This window comes from Scyliorhinus canicula, chromosome 8, assembly GCF_902713615.1.
Source record: "Scyliorhinus canicula chromosome 8, sScyCan1.1, whole genome shotgun sequence".
In the NCBI taxonomy this organism is placed as follows: Eukaryota; Metazoa; Chordata; class Chondrichthyes; order Carcharhiniformes; family Scyliorhinidae; genus Scyliorhinus; species Scyliorhinus canicula.
Genome location: NC_052153.1, coordinates 67,788,582 through 67,801,894, shown reverse-complemented (window position 1 = coordinate 67,801,894; position 13,313 = coordinate 67,788,582). Strand labels below are relative to the sequence as shown.

The following is a 13,313-nucleotide window of genomic DNA, read 5'->3' as shown; positions in this document are numbered from 1 at the left end:
ACAATAGAGGAGTTTGCTGTTATCCTCATTTACAATTTCTGTGAAAGGAAATGTGCAGTGTGTGGTTTGTGAAAGGAAACCACATAAGTAGTTTCTGATACTACAAAGCAGAACAGTTCACAAAGCTTTGAATTTTGGTGACTATATTATTTCTAGGACCTACTTAGACTCGTATCTCTCTCTGTCTTGTTAATTACTGTATGCTCTTTTCAGATATCGACGAGTGTATTCAGAATGGACACCTTTGTAAAAATGGTCGCTGTGTGAACACTGATGGCAGTTTCCAGTGTATTTGTAACGCTGGATTCGAACTGACTCCAGATGGAAAAAATTGTATTGGTAAGAAATACTCACTTGTCAAGTAAATTTGAAGCAAATGTATGGACAAAGGACACGTTCCTTTTTCGAACTGAACTTTTACGTAAGTAAATATAATTATTTGACAGAATTTTAAGTCAATTTAAGTTGAAAGGATGAAAACTGAAATATTAAATGATGCCAGTAGCTCAACACAGTGCAGAAGATGTGGAAATAGTCAAAAATATTCTCATTGCCGTTAGCCCGCAGGAGTGGGTTGCACTGTGCTACTCAGCTTGGCTGTATTCTATTATCGAAATGTAAGAACTTGTATTTGTCACGTTTATTGAATGTCCCAATCTGCTTCATAAGTGGAAATATGTCAGGAAAGTGACATCGGTCAGGATTTTACATTTTACGGCTCTACCCACCCGGCAGGATATTATGGTCCAGTCGAAGGAAACAGCAATTTAAATGGTCCACCACATCCACCAGGAGGAGAGGCAGGTCGAGGCGCGGCAGTTTAATCCGGGCCATTGACCGAGGGAGGGGGGAGTATAGCTGTTTGGTGATTATTCTACAATGTTCCGTTCAATTCACCATTTCTCTCGTAAGAAAGCAGCCTGCATTGGCCTAGAGCTCACAACTAGGTACAACATCCAGGCTTGAACAGAGAATTGACTGGTAAGTGTCAGGCAGTCTCCAAGGAAAGAAAAAGCCAACCATCCTCTTTCTTACAATCAGTCACACCGCCATCACCACGTGCCTCACTGTCCATAGGTTGGAGCGAGTGTCACAATTGATCAGTAGGGTAACTGGATAAAACATATCAACTGTGTGGCCACAAGAACAGGGGAGGGGCTAAGTGTGGTTTATCTGCCAACATCCAAATTTTCTACATGGTTCAAGTAAGGAGTGTGATGGCGCTGAAGTCCCAGGTTCGATCCCAGCTCTGGGTCACTGTCCGTGTGGAATTTGCACATTCTCCCCGTGTTTGCGTGGGTTTCGCCCCAACAATCCCTTAATTGGAAAAATGAATTGGGTACTCTAAATTTATAAAAAAGAAAGAAAAGTATTCAAGAAACTTACCACCATCGAAGATGGACCAATTTACTTGAATGACCTATAAAAGCTCAGGAGGCCCTAGGAAGAACATTCAAAAGAGGTTTAATTCAACATCAAAAGTAAAGGACGCAACCCGGTATTTTGCTTTTTATGTGCAATAACTTAGTGGTTTTGCCTGTTCTTTTTTTAAAATATAAATTTAGAGTGCCCAATTCATTTTTTTCCAATTAAGGGGCAATTTAGCATGGCCAATCCACCTACTCTGCACATCTTTTGGGTTGTGGGGGTGAAACCCACGCAAACACAGGGAGAATGTGCAAACTCCACACAGACAGTGACCCAGAGCCGGGATCGAACCTGGGACCTCAGCGCTGTGAGGCAGCAGGGCTAACCCTCTGTGCCACCGTGCTGCCCCTGGTTTTGCCTGTTCAACCGAAATCCCAGGAGCGAAAAAGAAAGATGGAGAGGTTGAGGCAGACAATGTTTCATAGGTAGAAATGGGTAATCATGGAGAAATAGGCATGGAATTGGGCAGGATGCTGATTTAACCGGGGAAAAAAATCCATGTCCGATTTTGGGCACGTTTAGTGGGTGTTTCTTGTTGGCTGCAGTAGAGAGAAACATCTAGTTATTTATTGGCACTTCAGTGTTTTCTTTGGCCTTGGGGAGTTTCTCTCCACTAAGGCCTCACTTAAGAGTCATTTCCCCAGCAGGAAAGGCTCCTCGCAGATCGGGATGCCATTTTGTCTGTTTGTCCCGCTCTCTTTCCCCCCCCCCCCCGACTTTCAGCCGACCCTTCCCCCGTTTCCGGCATCCACTCTCCCAAACCTCAGGGAGGATCCCGGGAACATCCCCTCACTCGAACTCCACCTGGTAAGGCACCCCCAGGATAAATCCTTTGCAGTGCATTGCCAGACTGGCTGTACCCTGCTGGTACTGCCAGGGTGCCCAAGTGGCATTGCCAAGCTGGCAGTGCCTGGGTGCCAGAAGGAGTACCAGGGTGCCACTCTGCCCTGCCCCTGACCACCTGGGGGCCTCTTATGGCCTGGGAGACACCCCCCAGGTGCCATTATGACTAGTCCACGTTTGTGGAAACCAGTACTAAACGGCACCCTGGCGAGGTCTCCCAGGCACAGCCATTGGGACCCAGGTGCTGGGGAAATTTCGTGCACATATATTTAAATGAGCCTAATGGCTCATTTAAATATGATGATTTGGATCCCGCTCAGTGAGGGTGAGATCCAGATCGCGAAACTCCGTTAAATCTGACGAGGAGTTTCAAGCGCTGCGAATCCCACAAGAGGCATCTTACGAGATTCAACAGCCTCGTCACGACCCCAAGTCGGGCGTGTCGAGGTCATTAAATTTTGACCGTGGTCCTTCGATCAGACAGAGTGAGTGCGAAAATCTCGGGTGTGATTCTTCGTCCCGCCAGACCCATTTTCCAGTGCGGCGCGTCCCCGCTGGCAGCGGGATCCTCCATTACGGCATCCGGCCAATGGGGTTTGATCCCGGCCCCAGGTCACTGTCTGTGTGCAGTTTGCACATTCTCCCCGTGTCTGCATTGGTCTCACTCCCACAACCCAAAGATGTGCAGGGTAGATTGGCCACGTTAAATTTCCCCTTAATTGGAAAAAAGAATTGGATACTCTAAATTTATTTTTAAAAATTAGAACATATTCATTGCTTTTACTCATAATTATTTCCTGCATTAAAATATTCCAAAATATTGCTTAAAAAAATTACAGTAGTCTACTGGTATCGTAGGAAGGTAGTAACAAATGTCACTTGTGTGGAAAACCTGTTAATTCCATATATTGATTGGACAGGAATGAAGTATAAACAAAATTCGCTGCCATTAGCAAAGCTGTCAAGGACTAATGATTTCTTTGCACTTTTGCAGATCACGATGAGTGTGCCACTACCAACATGTGCCTGAATGGTATGTGTATCAATGAAGATGGAAGCTTCAAGTGTATTTGCAAGCCAGGCTTTGTACTTGCGCCTAATGGGCGATACTGCATAGGTATGTAGAAGAATGAAATAAAGCCGTGATGCTTCAATTATTACTGAGATTATTCCGGAATTATGGGGATAAAATTCAACTGCGACTGATCCAAAAACAAGCAAGAATGGAAAATAAAATCAGGCAATGTGTAGAACAGGGAGCCGATTTGTTAGTGCCCATTTTGCATCTTTGGTGATGTTGAAATTTACCCTCGTGCAAATCATATCCACTTGGAAAATCTCAAAATAATTGGCTTTGGTTCTGCTTTGATCACAAGCCTCTGAATGCCTTTGTAAATAAACGCAGAAGGCACAAATGAACATAACTGTATTGCAAGTGAACAAGTTGGGCAAGTGCAGAGCATTTCTGCGAAGTCTGACTAGCTCAGTTGCTCTATAATGGGACTTGGTCACATTTTCCAGACCCATTTTCCAGTGCGGCGCACCCCCGCTAGCAGCGGGATCCACCATTCCAGCATCCAGCCAATGGGGTTTCCCATTGTGGCCAGCCCATTCCAAACTCCTCCTGGAATGATTTTGTTTTTTCTTACCTATTTTAAGAAATTTGTATTAACAGATTGCTGGGATAAAAATATCTGCCTGTCACTCCCAGCCATCTTGTATTCACTACTGAATTAATTATTTGAAAAACAGTAGCCGAAATGTTCCATCCTCATTCGCGGCTGGGATTTTCTGGTCCCGCTGAAAGTGAATAAAGGCCGGGATCCTCCGAACCCCCCGCCAGGCCGGAGAATCCCCGCCCCTACGGCGGCTGCCCTATTCTCTGGTCCTCGATGGGCCAAATGCCCATCCAGTTTGGGCCAGTCCCACTCGCGTGAATCCCGCCGGTGTGAATTGCTCACCTCACGCTTGGCGAGACCTGGCAGGTGAGTATGCGGGGGTGGCCCTGGGGGGGGGGGGCTGACCCCTGGCCGGGGGGGGGGGGGGCACGGTGGCCTGGCCCACGATCGGGACCTACCGATCCTGCGGGAGGGCTGTTTCCGTGGGGGCATTCTTTCCTCCATGCCGGGCCCTTGTAGGGCTCCGCCATATTGCCTGGGGGTCATTGCGGAGAAGAGAACCCCCGCAAATGCGTGGAAATCCGCCGGCCCCACACATGCACAAACCTGCGCCGGCCCTTCGGCGCCGTTTGGAGCAACAGGGACGGCTGCAGTGACAACCTAGTCCCCTAGAAAGGTCAGAATTCCTCACTTTGGGGGGCCGTTGACGCAGGAGTCGTTTGCGCCGGTTTTCCCGCCGACGTGGGGACATAGCCCCATTTTCAGAGAATTCCGCCCATTCCGTCTTGGCTGGAAGGCCAAATTTTCCGTCTTGTTCACAACAGCCCCACCACGGCGAGAGTGGGGAATCCTGCCCAGTGTTGTTTTATTTAATAATTTGCAAACCTTTATTTTATGCAAAACTCTCCGTCAGAAATAAAGCTCCAAAATATTTGTTGTAACGATGATAGTTCTAAGACACCAGCTGTAAACAAAAGCATAATTCAGTGCCAGAAAGCAGACATGGATTAAAAAGCATCTCTCACTTTAAACAATAAATGATTGAGATTGACATTGCACCTGTGCAGAAAGTGCTCCCCCTAGTGTTGTGCACAAATAAATAGCGAGGTACAGTCATAATTTAAGATTGTTGCTTGCTTTAGAGCATTGTCGACTAGCAACCCTGGGTTATGACAAGTACTGCAGCGCTGCCCAGTCAGGTGTCCAACTACCACTTCAATTATTAATGATGGCAAATATTTGCAGGGCAATCTGGGAACAATGTTCTGTGGCTAATTTGGTGCACTTTTGCTGAAGTCTGGCAGGACTTATGGCAGAAAGTTGCAAATTAAGCTGGAATTGGATATGCTTGGCATTGTCCATGCTTACCATTTCTATAGGTACATAGAACATAGAACAGTACAGCACAGAACAGGCCCTTCGGCCCTCAATGTTGTGCCGAGCCATGATCACCCTACTCAAACCCACGTATCCACCCTACACCCGTAACCCAACAACCCCCCCCCTAACCTTACTTTTTATTAGGACACTACGGGTAATTTTAGCATGGCCAATCCACCTAACCCGCACATCTTTGGACTGTGGGAGGAAACCGGAGCACCCGGAGGAAACCCACGCACACACGGGGAGGACGTGCAGACTCCACACAGACAGTGACCCAGCCGGGAATCGAACCTGGGACCCTGGAGCTGTGAAGCATTTATGCTAACCACCATGCTACCCTGCTGCCCACAGCAGGTGTTGTTTGAAGTGGAATCTCTAACTACCTCAAGCATGTTCACTGATATCGGAGGAGACATGGTCAGGGGAAGAGATCACCTAAGTTGCTGGCAGGTTGATAGAGTGAGAATAGACACTCTGGCCTTCTGGCCTGCCGGCTTGTGGAGATCTTGGCCTGAACCGCCACATATTTTGAGTTGTTGATTGCCAAGAAATGCTTGCCTCCAGTATATGCTGTATCTGTAATCTCTAAGAATTTTTCAGTTTTAAAAAAAAATTAAAGCTGGAAGATACTTCATGCTCCAAGAAGAAGTCCATTGGCTACCAATGACTTGCTTCCTTTTCCCCTTTCAGAATTGGGGGCTGAATTTAGTCAGTTGGACAGGAACCCCAGCTAAATTGCTGGGGACAACCCATCTCAGCCATTTGCAGCACCCCGAGACACATTTTAGGCCCATTCAGCAACTAATTTGATGTGGCAGGAGTCCTGTCCCTTTAAAATATATCAGATTGCTGGACAATTGGAGTGCCGAGAACTCTTCACTCTCAGCAGTACCCTTGGGAGCAGTGGCCACTGCTGGAACTGCACTGGACATGCCCCACACAATTCGGTGAGTTGGATCGAGAGTTGCCGGATCGAGTGGTTAGTGAGGGCAGTGAGAGATGCTAACATGGGTGCAACCTTTGCCCCTCGGGACTATTCCATGGGCCTGATTAGGAGGCCCAGCGAATCTGATTGGAATGCCTGATTAGGAGGCCCACTGAAACCATAGAGAGGCCTCCAGAATTCAGCAGGGTGTTACACTAAGTGTTAAATGGTTAAAAAAAACAGCGGCAGCTGAAATAGGCCATTAATTGACTACTCAAGTAATACAATTGGCTTCTCTGTGGGATGGCCATACTCCATCTTACCTGCTACTGCTAAAATGCAATATTAGCAGGAAGGTGAGAGGCACTCAACCACTTCCCCCTCCCCCAACATACAGTCACACACACACCGTTCCTGCCCATTTTGATGACCCCAGCCTGACCCTAGCAGGCTAGTAAAATCCGGTCCAAGAAGTGCAAGTTAAAATAGAGAATTCAAATCTGGTACAGAAAGCAAAATAAAGAGTGAGAATGAAGATCGAATAAGAAAATGAAGAAAAAGTAAAAGGACATATTTTTTATTTAAATCTTTTTTCTAATTTTGTAACAGCACTTCACAAATTGAAGGAATGAGGCTGCACTGTGCTAAGCTGCACTTTTTGGTGCCAGAGTCAAAGACACTTGAGAGAAAGACTTACATTTATATAAAGCTTTTCCTGATCAGCAGGCATTTTAAAATACTTTACAGCCAATGAAATGTTTTGAAGTATGGTCACTATTGTGGTGTAAGAATTGCTGCAGCCAACATGTACACAGCAAACAACCTGTTAATGACAAGATTATCTCTTCTGTGATCTTGTTACTGCTGCTGCAGCTTGCAGCTATTCCGAGCAGGAGATCTGCTCTCATGGTATGTCTCGCTCACCTGTTTTGCACCATTCTCACATATCCAACTGTATTTGATCTGCAACTGCTCTGTGATGCCCGCAGACCGCTCTTTCTGCTGCCCTCTACTTTGCCCTCTAGGAAAGATCTCTGAAGTTTTTCGGCTGATTGAATGGCCAAAATACTGTTATTTTCTATTCTGGTTGTCACTTTTTAAGAGCTCTTCTTGCTCTTGCAATTTCAACCACCTCTCCATTTGTCCTGTGGTCTGTGTATGGATCTTTAAGCAGACAACGTGAATATTTAGGCATAATCCATGGCCAAAACATAACTTCCCTGCTCTTCTTCAGAATAGTGCCTTGGGATGTTTTGCATCCAGCCAAAAAAAGCAGATGCTGTCTCGGTTTAACATCTCATCTTAAAGACAGATTCTCTGACAGTGCAGCACTCCCTCTGTACTGCACTGGAATGGCAGCCTTGATTTTGGTGCTCAAATCTAGGAATGAATCGAACCTTGTGTTTCAAAAGGCAAACTGCTACAAATTGAGCTACAGCTGATACAACACACTGCAAATCTTTACACGGATGGCTTGATCCAACATTTTTTAATTAATAGCCAAACACACAAACCATTTGCGCCACAAGAGACTGCAAAGAGGTTGTTAATCGGTGATTAAGGTTTGGTACATCATTAAAATGATAATTAAAATCAATACTTACATTAGAATGTATAAGCCCTAACTTTATTTGACAAGTTTGGTTTGTATGTATAACATAAGTACAAAACTTCGCACAATTCAATACATTTAAATGTGGAGTCAGATGGCAAGATGTCATTTTGCACAAGGCAACGCAAGACACACAGCAGCTAATGGAATTTTCATCTAACTCTGCATCTGTACTCACCTCTAGGTGCTGTCCACTTTTCCATAAATAAAAGAGCGCCGTTAATCTCACTGTTACTTTTACAGCATATTCTGGCCCAGTGTAATGAATGTTCTGTGATATAAAATTAACATGGAAAGTTAAAAGTTAATATCCAGGAAGTTAAGAGCTTTGTGATGAGAGTTTATATGCAACATAGAGTATTAGTAATGAGAACCCAACAATGAGAAAGGGGGTAAACAAAGATATTGCCATGACAAAGACTGTTGTGTTGTTCACACTCCGCCTTACTCTTAAACTGTTCCAACTGCTAACTTCATAATGTGTGTCGGGTGCGCTTTCAGTGATTTTCGATGTCAGTATGAGAACTTAGCGAGCCGAGCATTCTTTTAAAAAAAGGGCGCCAGTTAGGAGATAATAAAACATTGAGGCCAAACAAGAAAATAATTTTTAACAGAATCATCAGTGTGTGTTAGCTGAAATAATAATATTGAGAAGGTAATAACATTTTGTGCTTCTCTCTTCAGATACTGATGAATGCCAGACACCAGGAATCTGTATGAATGGTCGCTGCATCAACACTGAAGGCTCTTTCAGGTGTGAGTGCCCCCCAGGCCTCGCTGTTGGTGTGGATGGGCGGGTTTGTGTCGGTAAGAGAGACTATATAATTTCAGAAAATGACCTGCAAAGAACTGTCATTCCTGTTATTCTCAATTCATTCTTTCACAATATGCCAGAACTCTCCACGCTTCAGACTTTTTGAGAATTAAAATTGCTTCAGGAACATTTTAGAAATCTCTTGTATTTTGGCTCAGACCAGTTGAATATAATCAGATCTGCGCATTCATGGAAAAAGTGCAAAATTGAATGAGGGGCGTCACGGTGGTGCAGTGGTTAGCACTGCTGCCTAATGGCACCGAGGACTCAGGTTCGATCCCGGCTCCGGGTCACTGTCCGTGTGGAGTTTGCACATTCTCCCCGTGTCAGCATGGGTCTCACCCCCACAACCCAAAGATGTGCAGGGTTGGTGAATTGGCCATGCTAAATTGCCCCTCAATTGGGAACAAAAAATTGTGTACTCTTAAAAAAAAAATTTTTAAACTGAAATAAATGAATAAAAAGCTGTTAAAACTTCTGACATACTGAACATTTCCTTATTGTAAAATCATCACTAAAGATAAATTTAATATCAGGTAGCTTAAAGCTGGTCATTGAACACATTCTGAATCATTAAGGACACTTAAAGGATCTTATAACTGTTGTTAATTTTCCCGTGTATTGTCATGTCATCATATCAAAGTTTATTACGACACATCCTGGTTAGTGTCCAAAACCCATCTTTTCATAGGAAACTGGATCAGCTTGTGCTTCAACCACAAATTAACTTGTGCCATCAGGCATATAAGAGTCAGAGGGCGTTTATCATCAAATTCCTGAAAACAGATCTTCCTTTTGTACTTCTGGTAACATGAAAGGTGGCAGCAGACAGGTGGAACAAGTCCACTGCAATTTAATAATGAGCATTGATTCTGAACTGTCTAAGGAATAGGACCTTTAGCAATGCTGTTGACGTTGAAATCCTCATCTGATTGCCGTGAATGGGTTGTAATGAAAAAGGCCCCCCTATTCACTATCTCTATCTGTCTGTATGTTGCCTCTTTGATACTCCAACACTATTGTCAGCATTCAGCTGAAAAGCATGTATTTCCAGGAACTCTAAAAACAAACACAACATGTCAAGCAAGAGGATCAACTGGGAATATAGCAACACTTCATGAGGATTGCAGTCATATTTGAAGAATGCCTTAATTTTCCCCAAAGTGTTGTAAAGGGTTGTAAAAGTTGAACCAGATGCCTAATAGGCACAAAGGTCAGCCTCTTAGGATACTTCAGGAGCTGTCATTTGTGATTTAAACATTGTTCCATTAGAATGTTTTGCTCTATTGTAAATTAGTTAAAGCTCGTTTCTCAACGCTCTGCTTGACCTATAATGCTTTAAAAAAACTGTGAATATAAATCCATTAAAACCCACTGCTTGCTTCCAGTATATAAAAGAGACCATTTTATGTAACATGTTCTCAGCATGCATTTGAGTACTTAAAAGCATCAGTGGTGTTAACATTTTCCACACTGTTCTACAAATATTCTGTAGCATGATTGTTTTTTCAAAAAGCCAAGAGCGAACAGGAAGAAAAATGTAATTGAAAAGCTCTTTTCTGTTTGAATGATCAGTAGTTTTGGAAGAGTTGGACTTAACGATTTTCTTTTAATACTGAAAGCTAAACTATGTTTTCACCAGTATTTCAGACACCGAATGACAGATCGGTAAAGTACTTGTGTTTGAAATACCATTTTTAGGCAAAGCTGTGTGTTTGAGGCTACTCATTTGTCCACTTGTCATCACTCAGATGATCTCTGCCTTCAGTGCAATAGTTGTGTCTTGGTGACTAGCACTGAATAGGGCTTTGATAAACAGTTTGAACTTAAAAAAAAAAGTTTCCTGACTCAAATTCCAGACAATGTGAACAGCATCCAAGGTCTGTGAATGCTTCTTCATCGTGTTTTCTTTAATCGTTCTAGACACCCATATGCGCAGCACATGCTATGGAGGAATTAAGAAGGGGCTGTGTGTCCGTGCATTCCATGGGGCAGTGACAAAGTCAGAGTGCTGCTGTGCAAGTTCAGATAATGGGTTTGGAGAGCCATGCCAGCCTTGTCCAGCGAGAAACTCAGGTACATTTTCATTTTGACATGAGGCCAAAGCAGGAGGTTTTAAAAAGATGGGAGAAATTCAGTGATGCTTCATTCATTCAAACGCCTGTGACTGTATCTAAAAAGGGTTTTAACAGTTACAAATAAATGCTGGCTTTACGGTAGGGACGTCTTTTATATTTTCTTTGCTTTCAATGGAAATAAGCATTTAACGTTTAGCTCATTAATTTCCATCTGTTTGTTTCAATTTTCCGATTTCTGAGGCAAACCAGAAAATAGTTGTAATCAGCTGTGTGATTAACTCATTTTTAAAACTCCTGTGTTAAAGGGACCAGGGATTCTAATGTAATGCTTTTAGCTAATCCATTGTGAATTATAATTGATCTCCTTGAACAGCACCTCCAGGCCTTTACAGGGTTCAGTAGAAACCTGACAGGAGATATTCTCAAACTGTCAGTTCTCTTCAGACTTTCTGGGAATCATCACAATGGAGGTGAATTAGATTTGAGCAGGAGCACAAAATTGGCAGTCGCAAATCAGTAATCGGTTTTACACTCTGACTGGCTTCCCATCTTGGTGACTTCAGCGGGAAAGAAAATGGAGCAAATGTGAAATAGGTTGCCAGTTCACTACCACCTGTTTTGTGCGACCGTGCAAAACCATCTCCACCATCTGTGTCTCTCCTCGAGCCTGCAAACAATGGCAACTTAACGCACATTTCATAAGACGTTCATAGAACATTGTAAACAATTTCCCTTGAAATATGCTGAATTGATTAAAATGGAACAAGTGGCCCATCCAAATATTGGCACCAATAGGTGAAAAACAATCTTTCAGACAATTAATCACTTAATTCTAGACGTGCCTGAGGCTCAATCGCATTTTCACCTGAGCATCTGTTCACAACAATTTCTTTGGATTCTGCCACACTTGTGCCAATTAAATCCTGAATGAAAGTTTAATATGGGTCATTTTGGAAATGTCTCTGTCCACCTTGTATATTAGAATGTTTTTCTCTGAGGCAACTTAATGCCTGCAGTAATATTTAGCCACCAAGAAGTACCAAGGATTTATCCCTTAGAATTATGTTAGACAACTTCAAATCGAGCAGCAGAGGGAATGTAACGACGACTGGCTTCAGTATCGTTGGGCTGAAGAAGGGAACTCAGCCAAGATACCCTCCTTCTGATTGTTAAGAAAGAAATAATTTAACAACATATAATACCTTTCACAACATTGGGGCATCCTGAAATGCTTTGCAGCCAGTAGAGTACTTTCGATGTATATTCACAATTACAATATAAGAAAACCATCCAGTTACAGCCTTGGTCACAATGCACTGGATTAGTGCTCATGTGAGGAGTAAGACAGAATGAGGTTTGCTGGCAATGCTGTAGAAATGTTCTGTGGATACAAGGATTGCATATGAAGAATGACCACTTGTAATAATATCACTAATTTTGAACCCACAGTTTAAAAGTTTTTCACAGTTCATAATTTATATTTATTTCCACCGCTTTATACAGTATTGATATATTTAACCATTGTCCATTCATTCTATTGACCCAAATGTGCTACACATATTTAAAAATCAGGGGACGGATTCTTTCAGCCCAGGGCCGGGCCGGGCCGGAGAATCCCCGTGACCGGCGCGAATCATGCCATGCCGGCATGCGATTCTCCGCAGAGCGTGGTTGGCGCGGCGCCGGTCGGGGGCCGCTCTACGTGGCCAGCTCGCCGATTCTCAGCCCGGGAAGGGCCGAGCGGTCGTCGTAAGAAAGCTGAGTCCCGCCGGCGCTGTCCACACCTGCTCTCAGCCGGCGGGAAATCGCCGTGGAACGGGTCAGGGGGTGGCCTGTTGGGGGGGGTCCGATCCCAGGGGGGGCCTCCGATGTGGCCTGGCCCGTGATTGGGGCCCACCGATCTGCGGGCCGGCCTCTCTGGCTGGGGGCCTCCTATCCTCTGCGGCAGCCGCTGTAGTCCTGCGCATGTTGCGTTGGGGCCGGCGCGTTGAAGGAAGCCACTGCGCATGCACGCGTTGGCGCCGGTGCCAGTGCGCATGCGCGGATCCCACAGCGCCCATTTTATATGAACCGTTCCAGTGCCATGCTGGCGTAGGGGCCAGAATTGCTGGCCCTGAGGCCGTGTTGACGCCGTCGAGAAACCCGACGGCGTTTCCGACGGCGTCAACACTTAGCCTCAGGATCACAGAATCCCGCCCCAGGTTCTCCCCATTTAGTGACCATTGTATCCCACAGATTCTTAATTTGTAATTTCCATTTAGGATTTAAGAGCAGGAGTAGCCTCTTCGAGCCTATTCTGTTGTTCACTAAGATCAAGACAACTTTAAGATCCTGAAGGATATTGACAGGATGGATATGGAGAGGATGTTTCCTCTAAAACTAGGTGTCACCGTCATTCATTAGAGACGAAGATGAGGAGAAATATTTTCTCTTGAGTGTTTTAAGTCTTTGGAATTTGCTTCCTCAAAAGGCAGTGGAAGCAGTCTTTGAATAATTTTAAGACCGATATTAAAAGATTAATGAACAAGGAGGTTATATTGAGAGTAGGCAGAAATGTGGGGTTGAAGTTACAATCAGACCAGCCTTGATCTTACTGAATAACAGGGAAGGC

General features: G+C 44.2%; 1 protein-coding gene across 1 annotated transcript in view; it reads left to right on the top strand.

The window, feature by feature from the left end:
• The window catches only part of LOC119970306 (fibrillin-2), a 433,007-nt gene that overhangs the window by 242,999 nt on the left and 176,695 nt on the right, over positions 1-13,313 (top strand). The window contains exons 13-16 of the mRNA XM_038804706.1: positions 214-339; positions 3,266-3,388; positions 8,495-8,617; positions 10,548-10,700. Of these exons, the coding sequence (XP_038660634.1) occupies positions 214-339; positions 3,266-3,388; positions 8,495-8,617; positions 10,548-10,700 (525 nt within the window). The remainder of the gene's footprint in view (positions 1-213; positions 340-3,265; positions 3,389-8,494; positions 8,618-10,547; positions 10,701-13,313) is intronic.